The sequence below is a fragment of the Lampetra planeri genome, chromosome 41 (genome assembly GCF_965212315.1).
Source record: "Lampetra planeri chromosome 41, kcLamPlan1.2.h2, whole genome shotgun sequence".
NCBI lineage: Eukaryota > Metazoa > Chordata > Hyperoartia > Petromyzontiformes > Petromyzontidae > Lampetra > Lampetra planeri.
The window spans coordinates 5,927,470-5,948,572 of NC_136147.1; the positions used below are offsets into that span (position 1 = coordinate 5,927,470).

A 21,103-nucleotide genomic window follows, 5' to 3' on the forward strand; every position below is an offset into this window, starting at 1 on the left:
AGGAGTTAAGGACACGTCCATTTTGTAAGGATAGTTATTGACTTAGGTTCAAAGAAAGTTTGTTATTATATTGTAATATTAAGAGCACGGATGCTGCGGTGTAATGGTTAGCACTCCGGATTAACAATCCAGGGGTTGGAGGTTTAATTCGATCTCCCGGCGTGGCAGTTAAAACAACGGTGAAAGTTTCTTAAATTCACCTTGCACGGTCGACCCAATGGTATACATGGGCTCACCACGGTAAAGGTCAAGCGGGGTATTTTTCTTTTACCAGGTAAGGTCCACCCGAGCTATGTAGCGCTTTTTCAGAAGCGACTTGGCCACAAACGATAGCTCAACAAAGTGGCTTATCGCGTGGATATTTATAGCAGCCAAATACTCTAAACGAAAGGTGTATGTTTCGATTTAAAGCTTTCGTGACTGCAGGGATTCACCTTCTTGGTTCTTTCGGTAAAGTCACGTAGAAGGGAAATAATAAAATAATAAAATTTTAACATAATAAAATACAATTCTCACGACGTTTCGGCCACAACGCAAGCAGCATTCAGACGCTGTCTTTCCGACAGACCTGTTCTTCACCTGAGGACGGCTGCTTGCGTTGTGGCCGAAACGTCGTGAGAATTGTATTTTATTATGTTTTATTATTATTATTTTATTATTTCCCTTCTATGTGACTTTACCGAAAGAACCAAGAAGATGAAAGGTGTATGGTCAGTTAGTTCGTGAATATTGCACCGGTTAAGTGGTTTCATGAAAAGCTGCCAAGTGTCCCGGCTTCACCAGGAGAGCCTCTATGCTTTCAGAAAGGCCGAGCCGGTTATCCCAAAGCATTTGCCAAATTCCGAATTTTGTCCAAGTTTTTTATTTCCTGGCCTCATGCTCGACTCGCGATATGAACAAAGCACGGGGCTACTCGAGCAGTCGGTGGGGCCTACGGGCAGGTGTGTGCCTATCAAATCACCGTGTTCGGGGCTAGTGGGTGAGTGACCAAGGAAGCTGCAACCAGAAGCACCACGTGTCCCGGTTGAACCATCCAGACGTGCGACAGCTTCGTCTTAACATGCCGAGCTACAAGACTACGAACACAGGGGGCAAGCGTTAGGCCTGTGTAGGCGTTCGGGATGAGCGATGGCGAGGACGAGAAAAAGACGCAGGGAGACTTTTGTACCCACGCAACTAGTCCCGCCACTTACATCAGCATCCACCCGTGTCGATGTTTCTCAAGATATAGATAGGCTACAGCGTGACTCCGCAGCCACATGACACCACTCAGGACAGCAGTAACCAAATACACACGGTCCGGTCCGCCCACCCCTCCCAACGAGCCCGAAGTCAGTGAATTTGTTTAAAGTGGGGCAGCAATACAAAATATTCGGGTGGGAATCACGGGACAATCAATGTTATATAAACTTTAAAACAAATGCAATCGGAAGGTTTTTAAAATAAAATCTTGGTTGGGGGGTTGACTCAGCCCTTCATCCCTCCCCGGTTGATAAAATAACAAGGACCACGTGGGGAGAGGACCACGTGGGGAGAGGACCACGTGGGGAGAGGACCACGTGGGGAGAGGACCACGTGGGGAGAGGCTCACCGAGTAGTTTTTGGTGTTGATCTTCACGCCGGCCTTCGCACCTCCAAACGGCACGTCTGAAACGACACGCCAAGAAGAACATTTAGATTTTGATATTTCGGCAAGGGACAGAAGAAATAATAAGCAGTGCACGCACGCGCGAGTGGGGAATGGGAGACTCCAAGCCGATCCGTTAGTTTAAAAATCGGGCCACGGGGCCCGTTGAGAAACGCGCAAACACCGGCCACGATCGCAACGTGATGCTTGTGTCACCATCCGACACGGCGCGGTGAGTAAAGACACACGACGCGACAACAGGAATACAGAGATTAATACGACAAGGGAAACGTCAAGAAATTAAATAAAAATCATTCTCTCGTTCATATGGCTCATGCCGAGGCAGCGCAACAACTACAATTTCACATGCGGGTGGTCAAGCCAAACAACCGCATCAGGAGCAGCTGAGTAGTGTATCATCGCTGGAATGTCTCCTTGATATTTGTGGATCGGCACTGCGTCGTTCTACGTTGTACGGTCTCTGTTCTGGATGACCAGTCGTACACTGCAGAGTATACAGGGTCAAAAACGGTATTAAATGAAATCTATAGGACTTAAATTTCCAATGAATCCACTTCAAATGAGGTATAGGAGCCGGTTTAAAAAGCACTTAGTCATATTGACCAATCAATGAGTCAGTTTGCCCATTAAATACTTCATGTATTTTACACTGGGCTTTCCAGTCACCACATTACGTTGGGAGTCAGTGGAGATGACAGAAGCCCAGTCGGATCCAACGACACAGCGCGTCGTGTTCGGCTTCATTGTAAATAACCAAACACGTGGGTACATGACGAACAGGAGCATCCAATACTCTGTAAAGCCAGGGGAGTAAACACAATCACACTTTGCCTCGCAGTCCGAATTAACCAACAACAACCCCAGTGCGCTCCAAGTAAAAAAAGGTACGAAATGCAGTCCAACGTTCCACATCCGCCCCTGAACAATTAACCGCCCACATCAAGTGCTTTATTTGTGCATGGTGGTGGTGCAACTTAGTTTCTCTAGATTATTGCATAGCCGACCTTTTCATATATCCGCCTATACCTCAGACCCCAGCCAGCCGGATATGTGACGTACTACACAACGGATTAAAACTACAGTCACCCACCTAGTATATCCGTGACCGGGGAGATTTATTTATTTTTAAACGTAAGGGAGATGCAACGGTTGTGTAGTAACGCTCACGACTCGTTCACACCGGAGTTGGAGGCACACTTGTTTATTTAACACCAACGTTGTGACATACACATTTGAGGGGGTATCGGCCCCCTCACCCGTCTATCTGAGGACACACCTCTCTAGCTAACCCTAGCCTGCCTCTGAGTCCTCCACTAATGGGCTAGGGGAGGCTATCTTGGCCCGACACTGGTCAGTCGGGCCCGGTACCCAGAGTCCAGACCAGCACTGGCTCTGGCTCTGGTACCACGCCACTGGCTCGAGCCTGCGCGGTCCTGATAAGGACGGCGTACCAGGGGGAGTCCAGGGCTCTATCTCAGACGTCTTCCGCCTCCTCTTCTTTAGCTAAACATCACTCCCGAGCCCTTCGATACAATCCCCTTTTATACCCAACCCCTCCCTGAGGGGTGGGGCCCCGGGGGATCATAACGACCGAATCGACCCCCCAGGGTGTCTGGCGCGGACGTCGCAGAGGGCACCTGCTTGTGCACACATGTAGCCCCGCCTACTGTGTTTGTTTACCATAGGCTGCCATGCATAACGGGCTCTCTCTCTAACACCCCTACATCACTCCCCCCCGCATAGCATGCAGCCGTCCCGGCTGCCAACATACAAAAATTTGACAATAAAGGTGCCTTCACCCCCTGACCGCGCGTGTGCCTCACTATTTTTTGAACAATAACAGGAACCAGAACAAGAACGCAACAACAAGATGAGAAACAACCCGACGCACCATCCCGAATAAATACGAATTCCGTAAAAAAAACAGCTTATATACAACCAGCAGGGAACCCACCCCGCACACACAACAAACGGTGAACCCAGCATATGTACATCCGAGGAGCGGGAAACACACCATCCACACAACACCCAATAAACACAACAGCTATGTACACATTTTCCGGCCTCACAACAGTTTGCGCATTTTAGCGCGCGTCCTTGCAGCGGGCCCCTCACACGGGGTAACCCCGCGTGGCGGACAATCAGGTGGCGACTGTCCGTCTTGAGGTGAGCATTCCTCTGACTCCGCGTGACCCTCGGCATCCGCAGGAGGGGTGATCGGGCGTGAGCCCGTCACTCCTGATGCTCCTGAAGGTGGCACAGCCGGCAAGGCATTTGGTGAGAGCGACGGAGACGGACCCAGCAAGTCGGCCGACCCCCCACATGTTTGGCCACGCGCGTGTGAAGTGGGGTTGTGAACCGCAGCGAAGGGTTTTAATCTGGAGGGGTGCACGAACCATCGCCGCTTCCCCCACTTGATGCGCACGCACTGCGGACGTAACACCTCCACCACTTCCACAGGGCCCCGCCACGGCCGCACAAGTTTAGAGGAGGTTGCCAGTGGCACCTGGGGGCAGTGCAACCATGCCTTGTCCCCCGGCTTCCACTGCAGCATGTGCGCTCGACTCAATCTGAGGCGCTCATTTGCCTTCTGACGGAGGTCAGAGTTTTGCATTGCAGCATCCCGTGCCTCGGTCAATTTGTCCAGATTAAATTTAACGTGGTCAGCCAGATTAGTTTTTCCCTGCGGCACGGGGATCCGCAACTGGGCACGAACAGGCGGGTCTGGTTCTCGGCCGTACATAAGGTAAAAGGGAGAAAACCCCGTAGCCGCATGGGGTGCCATCCGGTACGCCGCCAAGACCCCCTGAATTTGTAGGTCCCAATCCGTTTGCGAGTCCGAAACTTGTTGTGATAACATGGACGAGATGGTGCGATGCAAACGTTCGACCATCCCGTCAGTTTGTGGGTGATATGGGGAGGTCCGAATTTTCTTTGTGCCCAGGAGATCGCAGACTTGTCTGAGTAGTTTACCGGAAAAATTTCTGCCCTGGTCGGTCAGCAGCCTCTCCGGAGCACCTTTGTCCAGGACATAACCCTGAACAAAGGCCTCCACGATGGCTGCTGCCGACTGGTTGGCCAAAGGCCAGGCCATAGGCCAACGTGTAAAATACTCGACACCCGTCAACAAATATCTATTCCCTCTGGGGGTGGCGGGGAATGGTCCCAAAATGTCCAGAGCGACCAGCTCGTTTATCCTGGACACTTTGATCGATTGCAAGGGCGGGTTAGACTCCCGTGCCGGCGGTTTGCGTTGTGCACATTGAGGGCACGATCCCAACAAATCCCCCACATCCCTCGTCATGCCAGGCCAGTAAAAATCAAGTTGCAGCAAGGCGAGAGTCTTTTGGGTCCCCAGGTGTAGGAGGCGCTCATGAGCGGCCCATACCACCCTACCCCGCAACCCAGTAGGGACAACCAGCCGATGTCGACGTGACTTCCCGTCCCAATGCATTAGCAGACCTTGGCACATTTCCCATGCGTCGGAACCACCACTTTTTCCCCCCGCCGCACCGCCAACGCGACGTCGCCACCCGAGGAGGGAGACATCCTCCATCTGGAGGCGCCCCCATTCAATGACGGGCAACCCCAACAGGGAATCTTTGCCCTGCTGTTCGATCGAATTAGGAACCATTGCATCGTCGTCGTTGGCGGCCGCCAAGACAGGTACCGATGTGTCCCCTGGAGGCCTGCAACGTCCAGACCCCAGGAGGCATGCACACTCGGAGGTGGTTGGCAAGCGTGACAGAGCGTCCGCGTTGGTGTGGCGAACGCCCTTACGGTATGTGGTTTGGAAATCGTAATCCTGGAGGACCTCCAACCATCGGGACAATTGTCCCGATGGCTGTTGAACCCTCAGGGCGTACTGCAGTGCCGCATGATCTGTGCGGACGGTGAAATGCCGACCGTACAGATATGGGCGATACTGTTGGACGAAATGGACAATTGCCAACAGTTCCCTACGGGTGACACAATACCGTTGCTCCGCTGGAGACAACACCCGACTGCCGTACGCAACCACATGTTCCACGCCGTCAACCACCTGGGAGAGCACGCCCCCAATACCCGTGTTGCTCGCATCGGTGTCGAGCAAGAACGGTTTTGAAAAATCAGGGTAAATCAGGGGAGGAGCGTTTACCAAAGCATCCCGAAGGGAGCAAAAAGCAGCCTCCTCCTCCTGACCCCAGCAAAACCGAACCCCTTTAGATGTTAAAGCATGTAGGGGTTTGGCGATAGTCGCAAAATTAGCGACGAAGCGTCTATAATACGACGCAAACCCAATAAAACTCCTAACCTCTCCCACTGAGGTGGGAGTCGGCCAGGAGCTTACACACTGCGTTTTGGCGGGATCGGTAGAAATACCTGAGCGCCCCACGATGTGCCCCAAAAAACGCACCGACTCGCGTAACAAATGGCATTTTTGGGGCTTAAATTTCAAATTAGCAGCCCGCATCTTTAGGAAAACCGCCCGCAACCTCTGGAGATGTTCCTCAAAAGTTTTGCCAAAGACAATGACGTCATCCAAATAAATCAGGCACGACTCCCATTGCAATCCAGCCAAAACCAATTCCATCAACCGCTGGAAAGTTGCCGGCGCTGAGTGTAAGCCCATCGGCAACCGGTTGAATTGAAACAGGCCGTGCGGAGTACGGAAAGCAGTTTTAGGCTTTGAATCATCGTCCAGAGGAAGCTGCCAGAATCCCGAAAGTAAGTCCAATGTGGAGAAGAATCGCGCTCCCGCCAAGGCGTCAAGCGATTCGTCCATCCGTGGGAGCGGGTATGCGTCGGCAACCGTAATTTTATTAAGGCGCCGAAAGTCAACGCAAAACCGCAACGAACCGTCCTGCTTCTTAACCAGGACGATCGGCGCTCCCCAAGGGCTGTTGGAGGGAGAAATTATGTCGGCGGCTAGCATGTCATCAACAGCCGATTTGACATGGTCCTTTTCGGCGGGACTCAACCGAAAAGGATTTTGGCGTATTGGCGCGCTGTCACCCGTATCAATATGGTGACGCAGCAGATGAGTGCAGCCCAAATCGTATTTATCCCGACTGAAAACGTCGGAAAATTCCCTCAGTAGTGTCTTAAGACGTTGGCGCTCTAAATTTGACAGGTCCGTCGATCCCGCGCAAAGCGCCTCGAGCCACCCTTCATCGCTGTCTGAATGTGGTCGCGGTGCAGGGGCAGCGCCGACATGACTCGCGACGGGTTCCTCACAGGGCACCGGCGTTGCGTGAGCAAGCACGGTCCCCTGTGGGACCACCACCGTCTGCGAGCCCACATTGAGGACCGCGATGAAGGGTTCTCCATCCCCTCTCACTATGGTCTGGGCCGGGAGTAAATTAGGTCCACTGACCCCGGCCCTAGACGGTCCCAGCAAAACCCCTTGAGCCCCAATGCCCTTAGCGAAGGGCCGCCGAAGTCTCAAAGGAATTAACATTTGCGCCCCCGGAGGAACGCGCACCGTTCTATCTACGAACGCCGGCACCGTCGCGAACGCCGTCCGGCTCGTAGCGGGGGATGGCAAAAACGCCATGCGTCGGCCCGATGGGAGCTCAATGCATCCCTGGTCGATTAATATCCTAATCGGCATTTTGGCCAGGAAATCCGTCCCCAGCAGGCACGGAACCGCCAGCGAGGAGGAAACAAAAATCGGCCCAGATAATTTAATATCCCCGACACAAATTTGGGCTCGAATTTGTCCGATGATGCCAAGTGAACCCCCGTTAGCAGCAAAGAATGGCACATTAACAGGCATCAAAGGACGGCTCTGGGCAGGGAGAATGTTATAAATCAACTCCGAAATAATGGTCGCCGATGCTCCTGTATCGACCAGGATGCGCACCTCGACCCCATCGATGTGACCCACAACGGCCGACGACCCCGATGACGCGGCTACAACCCGATGGGCCAACACGGACCACTGGCTGGGTTCAATGTGAGTACCCAGAGCGGTGCGTGTTGGTGCCATGGTACGCGATATTTGCCCCCCCTTCGCTGCGGTGTTCGAGTGTGTGACGGGCGTGTGCGTGGGCCAAACATGAGGGGTGCCGCGACTCGCCGGATTATGATGGTGGAGCTTGTGACGAGGGCCGGCGTCCCGTTGAGGTGTCGTTCCGCGCTGCCGAGGAGAGCGGCACCCCGAGGCGATGTGGCCCCGGATGCCGCAGTTATAACAGCGTGGAAGCGCTGGTGGCGACGATGGACGTTGTAGACGGCTTGAACCGGCCCGGTCCTCCCGCGCTCCCGCTCCGTGCTGCCGTTGATGGTTGATGGCGCAAACCTCTTCCGCCGGGAGGGTGGCCGCAGCGACGGCGCGCCCGCTCGCCGCCTTGCTGGCCTTCCGTCGTTGAGAGGACAGGTTTGCGTGGAGGAGACGGGCCGCTTGGAGGGAGCACATCTCTGCATCGTCCTGTGCGACAATGACGATGTCTAAGTCGTCCGCCAGCAAAAGTATCTTCTCTGTCACCATGGCGTCGACACCCTCGTCATCCATTCGTGGAAAGGCCTCCTTCGCCAGTGCCAGGAGGCTTGTGCGGTACGCCAGGGGCGACTCCTTCGTCCCCCGCTGGCGATCGTAAAAGAGTTGGCGACAGTCCGATGGTGGACCATATACCGCCGACAGCACCTGCATCGCCTTCCGCAGCGTGGAGCGCCTCTCCTTCGAAGCCGATGTTAGAGTGGCGAGGGCGTCGCTGTCGAGAAGTGCTGGCAGCGCGCGGAGAGCCTCGGCGTCTGTCCACTGTGCCATCTCCTGGTGAGCGAGGAAGCGCCGCTGGAAGCCGCCCCAGTCGCCATCCTCGCCCACAAATTCCTTGAGTGGAGGTAGCCGCTGATGTAAGGCAGCGGCTGCAGAGGAAGAACGCACTCCCTCGTCCGCCTCACTCAACTCAGCGTCGGTACGAACCAGCGATGGCATCGCCGGTCGCACCCGTGGTGACGCGGCAGGCACTGTACTCCCGCCGTTGGACGCGATGCTTAGAGCGGCCACGCCCTCAACAGCAGCTGCGGCGATGGCGGGAGTTTCAAAATGTTGCTCCGTTGAAATGGCGGGAAGGCGCTGTGGTCGTTGGCTGCTGTCGCCTCGTGGCGGTCCCGCAGCCCCCAGCCGCGTGATGTTGTCGAGCATGGCGGCTGCGGCGTACAGCAGCTCGGCCAGCTTCGCATGCGCCTGCCTCAGCCCCTCCATCGACGGCTCCCCTTCCTCCAGCTGCTGTGGCGTGGATGCACCCAGCCCCGGCTGCTCGATGGCGTCTTCAGCCATCTCGGGCCCTCCGACTGCAGCGGTGTCCTCCGCCCCTGGTACTCCGACTCGAGTCGTCCGGCGTGTATCCATGTTCGTACTTTGTTTCACTTCTGACGCCAGATGTAGTAACGCTCACGACTCGTTCACACCGGAGTTGGAGGCACACTTGTTTATTTAACACCAACGTTGTGACATACACATTTGAGGGGGTATCGGCCCCCTCACCCGTCTATCTGAGGACACACCTCTCTAGCTAACCCTAGCCTGCCTCTGAGTCCTCCACTAATGGGCTAGGGGAGGCTATCTTGGCCCGACACTGGTCAGTCGGGCCCGGTACCCAGAGTCCAGACCAGCACTGGCTCTGGCTCTGGTACCACGCCACTGGCTCGAGCCTGCGCGGTCCTGATAAGGACGGCGTACCAGGGGGAGTCCAGGGCTCTATCTCAGACGTCTTCCGCCTCCTCTTCTTTAGCTAAACATCACTCCCGAGCCCTTCGATACAATCCCCTTTTATACCCAACCCCTCCCTGAGGGGTGGGGCCCCGGGGGATCATAACGACCGAATCGACCCCCCAGGGTGTCTGGCGCGGACGTCGCAGAGGGCACCTGCTTGTGCACACATGTAGCCCCGCCTACTGTGTTTGTTTACCATAGGCTGCCATGCATAACGGGCTCTCTCTCTAACACCCCTACAGTTGTTCTCTGTGCAATGTTGGAAGAACAATTTTACACATCTAAGAATTTTACTCGTGGGACAAATTCCAAACAGGATGAGAAAGTTTATTATTCTAAAGAATGTTTATTTAGACTGGAGGAATTAAAGGCGGTCACCGTATCGCACGCTTTCAGATGAGCTTCTGCGGCCGTCTGGAACGCTCTTCCTTCTGGTAATAGGAACCCACTGGAGCTACGCACTTTTTAATCGAGATTGAAAACGAATTTCTTTAGAACTGATTTGTGTTTCGTTTTTGGCCTTCCCATGCACCTATGATCAACACGGTTGGCTACGTATGGTGCAAAAGTAGTTCAACATACATTCTAACACCATTTCCTCCAACAGTGCCATGTCACAAGGGACATGTTTTCCCATTCAAACACATGCAGAGGTAGCAATTGCATCTGGTAAAGACCCAGAGGTACCATTGTTTACGAGGACTGGAAGTTTGGAAACAATGCCTTGATGCTTTAACGCACGGATATTCACGGAGCCGATCAGACGTTCAGTCGATGCACTTGGAGGGCACAGCAATTACGAAGCGAGCAGCTTTAAAACGCACGACCTCGACCAGTTTGACATCCCTACGCAGCGGTGACAGGGAGAGGCAGATGGGAGAGGCAGAGGGGGGAGAGGCAGAGGGGGGAGAGGCAGAGGGGGGAGAGGCAGAGGGGGGAGAGGCAGAGGGGGGAGAGGCAGAGGGGGGAGAGGCAGAGGGGGGAGAGGCAGAGGGGGGAGAGGCAGAGGGGGGAGAGGCAGAGGGGGGAGAGGCAGAGGGGGGAGAGGCAGAGGTGGGAGAGGCAGAGGTGGGAGAGGCAGAGGGGGGAGAGGCAGAGGGGGGAGAGGCAGAGGTGGGAGAGGCAGAGAGGGGAGAGGCAGAGGTGGGAGAGGCAGAGAGGGGAGAGGCAGAGGGGGGAGAGGCAGAGAGGGGAGAGGCAGAGGGGGGAGAGGCAGAGGTGGGAGAGGCAGAGGTGGGAGAGGCAGAGAGGGGAGAGGCAGAGGTGGGAGAGGCAGAGGGGGGAGAGGCAGAGGGGGGAGAGGCAGAGGGGGGAGAGGCACGTGTCGGACGGGGAGGGAGTCGAGAGTTGGCAGCAGATAGAGAGGAAATGGCACTCGAGTGCACGGGACGCCATTGCATTTCTCGAAGCCGCACGAGGAAGATTGGCAACCAAGGTGGTACAGTAATGCCGAGGACGTATCGGTGTCACTGCAGGACTCCCCGTCCGCCTGTGTGTCGGTGTGGATGTGTGGGGAGCGGTGGCGCAGAGGTTAGCGCGCTGCGGGAGGAACACGGCGACCAGAGTTCAATTCCCGCTCACGGTCACCAACATCGGTGACTATTATCTGAACCGGTCCTGGGCCTCACTTAGGTCGACTCGGCCTCAAATGGAGTAGCTGGTGCGGTGGTTGCAAACATCGCCACTGGGCAGACAAAGGCAACCGGGTGAGGTGCTGCCTAACCCACCCCCTCGTGTGTTGTGCCGGCCTTAATAGGTGCTCGCTAACAGCACAGCACGCTGCACCATGAGATGGGGATTGCAGTGGTTACGTGCTACGCTATGAAGCTGCTAACCTGAGTTTGATTCCCGGCCATGGCTAAAATCAGTACTACGTGATATCCAAACCAGTCCTGGGCCAGCCCAACAAGTTAACAAACGAACGTCAGTGACGGGCGATATCCAAACCGGTCTTAAACCCCCCCCCACTCCCTTTCTCCCCTAGTCTACTTCACAAACCTGAACTGACCAGCGTGATGCAGCAGGGTCAGAAAAACGACCACGAAGGACAAATGGACACGTTACGAAACACCGGCGCACATCGCTTTCTTGATCTTCGTCGGAACTTGTCTTGGGAACAAGGCGGCGACGTCCCCTTCACCCAACTTCCCACCATCTCTGCCCCCGATCTGCCATCTCTCACCGCTGACGCATAGCACCACCAGTGAATCCACCACCACCCACCCCACCAGCCCACGCATACTCTTCCCACCCGTCCTCCCCCTCCTCGCGATGACTTACCTACAACGGCGCACTTGTACGTCATCAGAGATGCCAGAGCCTTCACTTCATCCACGCTCACCTCTTCGCTGTACCGTATCCCTGTGGAAGAGAAACAGGCGGACGTCAGCGAGTGACATCATGACGGTGGGAACAAACGCACGCCTGCGAGCCAGTGAGTCGAAGGAAAGGTCTCGTGGAAATTATTTTTTAAACAGAAAACCTTAAAAAAACATTTTACCAGGTAAGGCCCAATGGAGCTATACAACTCTTTCAGAAGCGACCTGGCCACAAATTATATCTCAACGAAGTGGCTCATCATCACGTGGACATTTATAGCGGCCAAACACTCTAAAACGCGTGATGTTGATTCTATAATGTGGAGAGAAAAACCGGAGGACCCGGATAAAAATCCACGCGACCACAGGGAGAGAGACACACAAACTCCAAATATACAACAGGCGTCAGTGTCGGGATCGAACCCAATTAACTCCTGCATACCAGGCGAGGGCATAAACATCTCGCCACTGCGGGAGTGCTGCAATGGTGAGATGTGTTTTTGGGACCGCCCAAGCCCCCCCACCCCCTTTAAATGTATAAACCGAAAGAGATGACAAGAGATCTAGACGAGAAACACAGATGCTGCGATATGAGAGAAATATGGAGGTGGAACGAGATGAGAATCCAGAGGCAATCATTAAGATACTTGGGGACCCAAAGCTTTTGCTTAGTTTCCTTATGCCTTCCACCACCACGGGTTGGTGGACCATGCACAGATTTGTGCAACTCCCAAACCTCCCAACCCCACCAGGCTGCGAGCTGAACACGTGAAAGTACAGAACATGGGCTCGTGTACCCATCTTTGTGGACCGGAGTGTTGTGCCTTTGAGTTATGCCTTCGTACGTGTGGTTTTCTCAGATGAAACTCAATAAAATGGACATTGCCAAACATCCCAATGACAGGCCCCTTCTGAAGAGAGAGTGGCGGGGGCTTTCCTGGAAAAATAAACCACGTAATTATTATTACCACCACATTTGCCAATTACTACATGCTATTAAATAACTAAGTAGCAAATAAATCCTGTAACATTGTTGACGTTGCGGCTGTGATCGTGTGGAAATAATTGAGCAGAGTGGAAGCATCCCCCCCACTCGCCCCCTATCTTATTTCACCGGTCTCATTCTGCAGGACGCTAGCAGTAACGAGGGGATGGCGCGAGATCCCGCTGGATTTCATCTCTCACCATCAGCTGTACATAAATATAAATAGTAATTTGCAGCCGTTTGTACATATCGAAGTGCCGATCGGAGGTTCGGAAAAGTGACACGGGGTGGGGGGGGTAGAGCAGACACTTTGGCGGTGCAGCTGCCGAGCGTGCAGGCGGTGCAACTGCAATGTGGCACACGGGGCAGCGGCCCAGATCCTGGGCTATGTAAGGGGGGGGGGCATGGTACAACCCTACTCCCCCCCCACACTTCATTATTTTCACCAGGGCTCATGCCCAACCATGCTGCATCGGTCCCAAATGGTCAACTCGCTGATGGATGAAGACCTCCCCCCCTCCCCCCTCTGTATTGGAGCCAAAGCCAACATCGTTGAGAGTCTGCCAAGCAAGTGAATCGATGGACGTGCATTACGAGTTGGCAGAAAGCCTTTTTGGCTTCCTGCGAGGACAATAAGGAATACACAGAATTGGAGGGGGGGGGGTGCGAAGGGAAAGATTTCAAAACCAAAACAAAGACTCCAGCAGCTTGGCAGTTAGGGGGCGATTTCGCAAATGTGCTGCCACTAGCTCCGTCTCCTAGGCGGACGTCCTCAATCGGATGCCGTTCTATTCCGTGGCCACCAGTCCTTCATTTGCCTTGACAAAATCGGGGCCATCAACCCATTCTAGCGACATGTCCTGCCGCGTTAGCCAACTTACTTATTTCTTCAGGGTTTCCACGATGTCAACCTGCACATCTTCCCTAACCCCGCGATTTCCTCCTTGTGTCTACTCAATTAAATGCCAAGTGTGTTGCGTCCGTCTCCAATGCACATCTGCGCACCGTTCCGATTTTCTGATTTTTTTCGTAAATTGCCACATTTCTGAACCACGTCGAAAACCACCACATTTGTCACTTTTCCATCTCCCACCCAACATCGATGGACGCTGCCCCTGCAGGCGACAACATCAGAGCTCTACCGTTGAACCTCAGGGGCCAGGGGCAATAAATTCCAAAAACTTCGCTTGCCACAACCTGCCCGGGTTGCGAGCGCACCTTTGACCCCCAAGGGCTCCGATGTGAATTCAAAAAAACTCCCAACTTCCGCATGGACGCGACGTAATTTTGTAAACCTTCTGCGTTAAGAGTCGCCCTCTGAACACGTTGAACAAACGCGTTACGCGTGCGTGCCCGTGACCCCGGAGAATGATGGAAAGTCTACGAGGGGGACAAAACGTCCCTTTACTTAATAATTAATGAGAACAAATCTGCATTCACAGCAAAGCGCTGGGAAGCTCGCTGTGGTGGCAGCGGTGGCGTGGCCGTGCCTGCGAAGTCGTGACCCAGCGCGAGCAATCGTGGGTCACGTCGAGATTCGTAGATCTCGCAAACCCGCAAACGCTAAATCTAGGATTGAAAACTCATTTCTTTACAACTGCTTTTTCGTGTATAGTTTGTTGTCGTGCCCGCACCTCCCATTAGCACGGTTAGCTACGTACGGTGCGAAAACATTTCAATCTGCATACCCCTCCATCCTGTCTCTCCTCTCAACCACCACATGAAATACATGATTTTGATGTGGTTTAAAAAGAGATGGGGGAAGTGTGTCTTTGTTATTTGTAATTAATTTCTTTTTGGTGGACAAATATGAATTTCAACACCTTTTTTACATCACCTGTATATTTAACTCCTTTCTTACACACCGTACGTAACCAACCGTGCTAATGGGAGGTGCCGGAAAATCTGAGTTGCACTGTTACCAGTTTATTTACGGTCTCAACAAGCGAAGTGACTGTTAAGGTTTACAGTATCACAATTTCCAAAACAGACCTGTTATACAACTCTCATGTAATGTTACAAGTGGCTTTAAAATGTTGTCCCAATAGCAATCTACCGCGTGCGCGCGTGCAAGATCGCATGCTGTTAACCACCCACTTATAAATTTCGATTTAAAGCTTTCGTGACTGCAGGGATTCATCTTTTTGGTTCTTTCGGTAAAGTCATGTAGAAGGGAGATAATAAAATAATAAAAATAAAACATAATAAAATAATACAATTCTCACGACGTTTCGGCCACAACGCAAGCAGCCGTCCTCAGGTGAAGAACAGGTCTGTCGGAAAGACAGCATCTGAATGAACACCACCAAGCTTGGCAGCATACTTATACTCGTTTGCCAAGTGTCTCAGAGTCACTAGCAAAAAGAAGACATAGGTGCTATTTCTTATTGAAAATAAAAACACTTATTCGTGTTGTTATTTTGCGTTGTCAGGGAGGCACATCCACCCAGCAGTGGAACGCTGCCGCGGCACGATGGTCAGTCAGCACGCTGGACTTGCAATAGGCCACCTTTCGATGCGATCTCCCGGCACGCAATTGAAGGGGCTATCCAATTAGTGCGTACGCATGGAGGGGGGAGGTGGGGGGGTAACCCAAATGCGTATGCGTGCGTTTGGGGGGGTCTACTGACAATGTACGCTTAGGAAACGGGGGGGGGGGGGCGGGGGGTGTGAAGCCTCGATAATAATTTGTCTACATTGGCCTTCAAATGAGTTAGCTAGTCCTGCGGTGGACTGTTTGCTTCAACACGTTAATATTATTCATCCTTGATCGTTTCTGCGTGGATTAAATATCGGCCGTTCTATAGGATTGGGGGGGTGCGTCAGGGGGGGGGGGGGTAAAAAGTCCGTGTGCGTCCAGGGAGGGGGGGGGGAAGGGTCAAGTTGACAGATTTTTGAGTACCTACTCAATGGATGGCCACTAAAACAACGGTGCAAAGGTTTCCTCAACGCCACCTCTGTTCCCACCGTGACATAAAATGGGCTCGCCACGGTAAATGGGGGGGAGTGTGTGGATACGAAGTACTACCTCTTCCAGGAAGTCTGGCCAGCGTAGAAGAGTAGGCCAAAAAACACTCGAGTGTGACTCAAGAAATCTCTCAAGTCGAGGTTCTTCCGATAGCAGCGGCCCAAGCAAGAAATTGCAGCGCTGCACCTCCTTCGGCTTACGTACAGAGCATTAATACTGGTAGGAACCTCCTGGTTACACCAGCGCACAGGGGATTATTGTGTCCGTCCGTCCGTCGTGCATCCAAAAATGGGAGGGGTGGGGCTGGGTGGAGAGGGTGGGGTGGGGGGCTGGGTGGGGAGGGGCTGGGTGGGGTGGGGAGGGGCTGGTCACCCCGTGGTGCCCTTATAAAACTCAACGTTTAACCTACTCACGCCGGCTTGTGCCCGCCCTCACAGTCGGGCATATTTGCGGAATACACCACGCCGCCGTTGACACTGGCCATTGACCGAGCAACCCGACGTTCCTACCAGCTCCCTCCGCAGCAGGAATGTGTTTGGCTATCATCTGACGTCGCTTTTTTTTCAAGTCAATCCAACCCTTCCAGTTTAAACAAGGAACCTCCGGGGAAGACAGCCGTCACGTCAGGTGTAGTTTGTTCAGCCGGGTAACAACTCAAGAGACCAGGAGGCGAGGGCCTTCTTTTGCAAGAGGCCGCTTCACTTAATAGAAATGACAAACGCAAAAAACGTGACCGACGGTGACATTCGTTTCCTGCTTTTGGGGGAGACCATCAGAATTCCCTGTCGTACAGTGAGGCCCGCTTATTCCAAGTCTATAAACGGAGAGGTTGGGGTTGAGCTCAGGGTTACATAAGATTCATCGTCAGCAGCAGCAGCAGCAGCTGGCGATGCTGCTTGTCCACAGAGAGAATGAATGCCTGTTAAGAAAGACGGTACAGTAACAAGAGATGTTAAGGCAGCTTGTTATTTTGGCACACCGTTTGATTTGTCATGCGACGTGAGTTCTGCTCTGCTCGGATTTCTCCTTTGCTGCACTCCATTTAGTTTGTACCGATTTTGCCATGTTTTTCTCTCGTGAAAATACATACTATCCATTGTATATCTTAGGTTGCCCTCATACGGTTAAATAAAATAAACTCTAACACGCACGCACGTATCATCCCGTCTCTCTCACAGCGCTTAATTTATTTCCAGAACGCTGTTGATCTGGCTTCATGGCATTTACGGCATAAGGCACTAACACTCGAGTCGAAGGTGCAGTATGCATATCCATGATGATACTGTACTCGAGTCCTGTATTATTATTAATAATAATTTGCACAGACCCTACGCTGCATTCATCCTGTGAACAGGATCACGAGGGCACGATCAGAGTATTGAGAGGACAAACATACGGTGGGAATGGGCGTGGCGTGTCAAAATAATTCCCAGTAGAATACACACAAACACAACAATACACATAATACACACAACAATACACACACCAATACACACACCACACCAATACACACAAACACAACAATACACATCATACACACAACAATACACACACCAATGCACACCACACACCAATACACACAACAACACACACACAACAATACACACACACAAACACAAACAAACACAAACACACCAATACACACAACAATACACACACAACACTACACACAAACACAACAATACACACAACACAAACACAACAATACACACAAACACAACAATGCACACAACACGAAAATAAACAAAAGTGAGAAAAAAAGACTGCGCTTGAGACGACTCGATCGTTTACTCTTTGGTTCTTTCGGTAAAGTCACGTAGGTAAAAAAATACAAATTGAAATAAAAAAATAAATAAAAGTAAATAAAAATCACGACGTTTCGATTGCAACACAAGCAAATCATCATCAGGTGTGAAAATCACAGCTAGAATTTTTTTACCAAATCGTTTGTCCTGCCGTCAGACGAATTGTGGGCGCATCAACAACATTCATTTGTATTCTTGATTCTTTCCCTTCTACGTAACTTCACCGAAAGAAGCAAGAATATGAATCCCTGCAGTCACGAAAGCTTTAAATCGAAATTCAACATTTATTTGGCAAAAGCTCGCGGTTTCGCAGCGTTAAAGCCCCCCACGTCTCTATTCCGAGGCAGACCTTGGCTGACAACATGTGGACATCAACACGGCAAAGGGAGATGCTAACAGAATATTTCCAAAACACACCAAACTTTCTCCCCGTCTCTCGCTCTCACTTCATCGCTCCAGCCCAGTGTGGGGCAGCTTTCGAGTGCGCAGGCGGTGCAACTGCACTGGGGCGTACGGGGGGGCAGAGGGGCTCAGATCCCGTGGTGGTGGTGCGCCAAACACAATCTCCGGGGCAATATAAATAAACAACACTGAACAGTGAAACTGCGTTTGGACACTTTAATTTGTCCACTTTCATTTATTTTATCGATACGCCAGTGTGTCGGCTGGGGCGTACGAATGGGTGTGTGAGAGTATGTGTGGGTGCCGTCGGGGCGGCAAGGTGAGGAGTTGGAAACGAAACGAGGCCACAATTTTACTGGTAGGAACCTCCTGGTTACACCAGCCCACAGGGGATTATTGTGTCCGTCCGTCCGACGGGCTGGGAGGGGCTGGGTGGGGAGGGGCTGGGTGGGTGGGAGGGGTGGGGCTGGGTGGGGGGTGGGAAGGGTGGGGCTGGGTGGGGGGTGGGAGGGGTGGGGCTGGGTGGGGAGGGGCTGGTCACCCCGTGGTGCCCTTATAAAACTCAACGTTTAACCTACTCACGCCGGCTTGTGCCCGCCCTCATAGTCGGCCATATTTGCGGAATACACCACGCCGCCGTTGACCCTGCAGGCCATTGACCGAGCAACCCAACGTCCCTACCAGCAGCACCCTCCGCAGCAGGAATGCGTTTGATGGGTTGGGACGGTGGCGACGCCGCAGCCCACTCACCTCCTTTGCAGGGCGTGCGGTGTTGGCTGTGCTGAGCTCGGTAGCCCTCGATGACCTCCCACTCGCCGTTGTCCCTCTTGATGGGGAAGCAGACGCTCAGCACGTGGTTGCAGGGCTTGATGATCCTCAGGATCCCGCGGACGCGCTTGTGTTTCTCCTCCACGGAGTCTCTGGAGCGCATGTCGTCCACCAGCTTGTCCTCCAGGATGCTCGCCCCGCGGTCGAAGAAGCCCTCGACCATGTGGAAGAAGTTGGGGTCGTCCTTGTCCGCGTCGTCGTGAGGTGCAGGGGGGTGCTCGCCGTGGCTGCTGTACGAGGCGGCCGCGAGTCGGGGGGGCTGGAGCCGGCCCCCTGCCCGGCTTGCCACGCCGCCGCTGCCGTGTTGATGGTGGTGGTGGAGACGAGACTGGACTCTGCTGACAAGGCGCAGCATGGTGGTGGTGTGGTGGTGCTGTTGTTGTGAGTGGTGGTGCTGCAGTTGTGGGTGGCGATGTGCGGCTGCTATTTGATGATGCGGATGCTGCTGCTGTTGCTGATGATTGTGCTGCTGATGGTGATGCCGCTGCTGATGGTTGTGCCGCTGCTAATGCTGCTGTAGCCGCTGCTGATGGTGATGCCGACAACGATGATGCGTCTTTGGTTGTTACAGTAATGCCGCTGCTTCGCTTCTTTGTGCTATTCTGCCGACAGGCGTGTTCCGACTGTCCGTGTGTTTAATGAATGATTACTATCGCTGCGACGTATTGACGCTATTCGAGTTCTTCTCGATTATGGCGACGGTGCGTGGTGCAGACGGGAGGCGATGAACACGCGGACGCACCCCCTGACGCAATGCAGGCAGCAAAGACGACACGGCACGCCAGAGATGGCGTGGATGTAGAGAGAGGAGATGGAGTGAGAGAGAGAGGCACAGAACGAACGGAGAGACGCGACGCGAAGTCGGATGATCCCGGGGACTCAACAAAAGTTGAGACGGAGCAATGAAGCCAGGAACGAGGGCATCATCGGTGGGAGTGTGTCGGGGTGGGAGGGGGGTAGCTTCTTGTTTTTGAAGTCTCGGATGGAGGCGTTGCCTTCTGTGGGTGTGAGCCACATCCAACGAATACCGGCGTCTCACGGAAGGCAGCCCTCACGCTACACAACAGACAAAGATCACCCGTGTGGCCGTGGGCAATACTAGGAGCAAGTGCTGTTAGCGAACGAAAGGGTTTGGGTTGGCAAGCATCCACACCCCCGTCCGCCTTTGTATCCCGAGTGGCGATGTCTATCAAGGCCGTAATTATTATATATATTGGGGGGACACTCACCCCCCCCCCATATTCAAATATGCTCAAAATGTCCCCTCCCCAATATATTGTTATAAACAAATAATTGCTATGCTATGTAAATAAAAACAACACTTTGCTAAACCTTGGCCACAATATCTGGACTTGTCTTCATATAAATCAATGCATAGATTTGTGTTTATATGATTGTGGTTATGGTTGTACTTTATTAATCCCTAATCTCTGCCGTTACATACAATGAAACAGGAAAAGGTACAAAAGGAAAAAAACAGCAATGTAATACTATACACTATTAGACATTATTGTTACAAATAAATAAAAAGTCCATCCCATGTGTAAGTGAATTTTTCAATATTTTAGGCAGGAAATTAGTTTTCAAATTTAGATATTTTTCTGGGTTGGGACCCCCAGACCCCCTAGAAGATTTTGTCCCCTCAAATGTTGACTCCATCGCTACGGCCTTGATGTCTACACACAAATATCACCCGTGTAGACTTAACAGACTGTTGGGCCAAGCGCTATGAGCGTGTACCTATGAAGGCCGGCACCACACCAGCACATCACAAACAATTGTGCCCGGTGTCAAATAAAGTTACATTATCCATGTTTTGTCACACACACAGATATCGAATTCTAAGACGCACCCTCACAACTTTGGCATTGAAATATAGAAGGGGGAGTGATAGGTCTTATTATCGGGTAAATACGGCATTCGTTTGTGTGCGAACAGTTTTGTTTCGTGTTGAGTGGCGCCGCTCGGAGCAGGCAGACCGAGCAATTGCTTAGGAAGCCCAAGTAGCGCAAGGGGGGGTCCCGGATTTATGAAAATATGGTTAATAAAATATCAGCTGAAAGTAAAATCCGAATAAACATACGCTGATTATTAATTTTCATAAAACCAAACACCGCCTTTAATCAACATCTTTCCCTGCATCCCTTTGTTTGCAAATTTATCATCTCAGATTTATCATCTCAGATGTATCATCTCACTGCATCACCGTCTCCTCATCAGCAGCTCGCACCTAATCATCTCACCACGTCTTTATTTCTGTCAAAGTTTATCTTAATCTCACTCCATATATGTCCCTTGTCTGACATTCCGTAATCTCACTGGGATTTATTAAACTGAAAAAGGGGAGTAGGGGCAATGTGCTAACAACCTCCATTGGGTGGAGTGGTTGGGAGGCAGGAGAGGTGTGTTGATAGGTGGTAGGGTGGGTCATGGAAATGTACGATATAAAT

The 21,103-nt window shown here is 52.5% G+C and overlaps 1 protein-coding gene across 1 annotated transcript in view; it reads right to left on the reverse strand.

Annotated features, from left to right (window-relative positions):
* The window catches only part of LOC144732119 (glutamate dehydrogenase, mitochondrial-like), a 39,661-nt gene extending 20,072 nt beyond the window's left edge, over positions 1–19,589 (reverse strand). Inside the window, exons 1-3 of the mRNA XM_078613410.1 lie at positions 18,576–19,589; positions 11,628–11,708; positions 1,592–1,647 (exon numbers count right to left, since the gene is read on the reverse strand). Of these exons, the coding sequence (XP_078469536.1) occupies positions 1,592–1,647; positions 11,628–11,708; positions 18,576–19,008 (570 nt within the window). The 5' untranslated portion in view covers positions 19,009–19,589. The remainder of the gene's footprint in view (positions 1–1,591; positions 1,648–11,627; positions 11,709–18,575) is intronic.
* Positions 19,590–21,103: the final 1,514 nt, after the last annotated feature.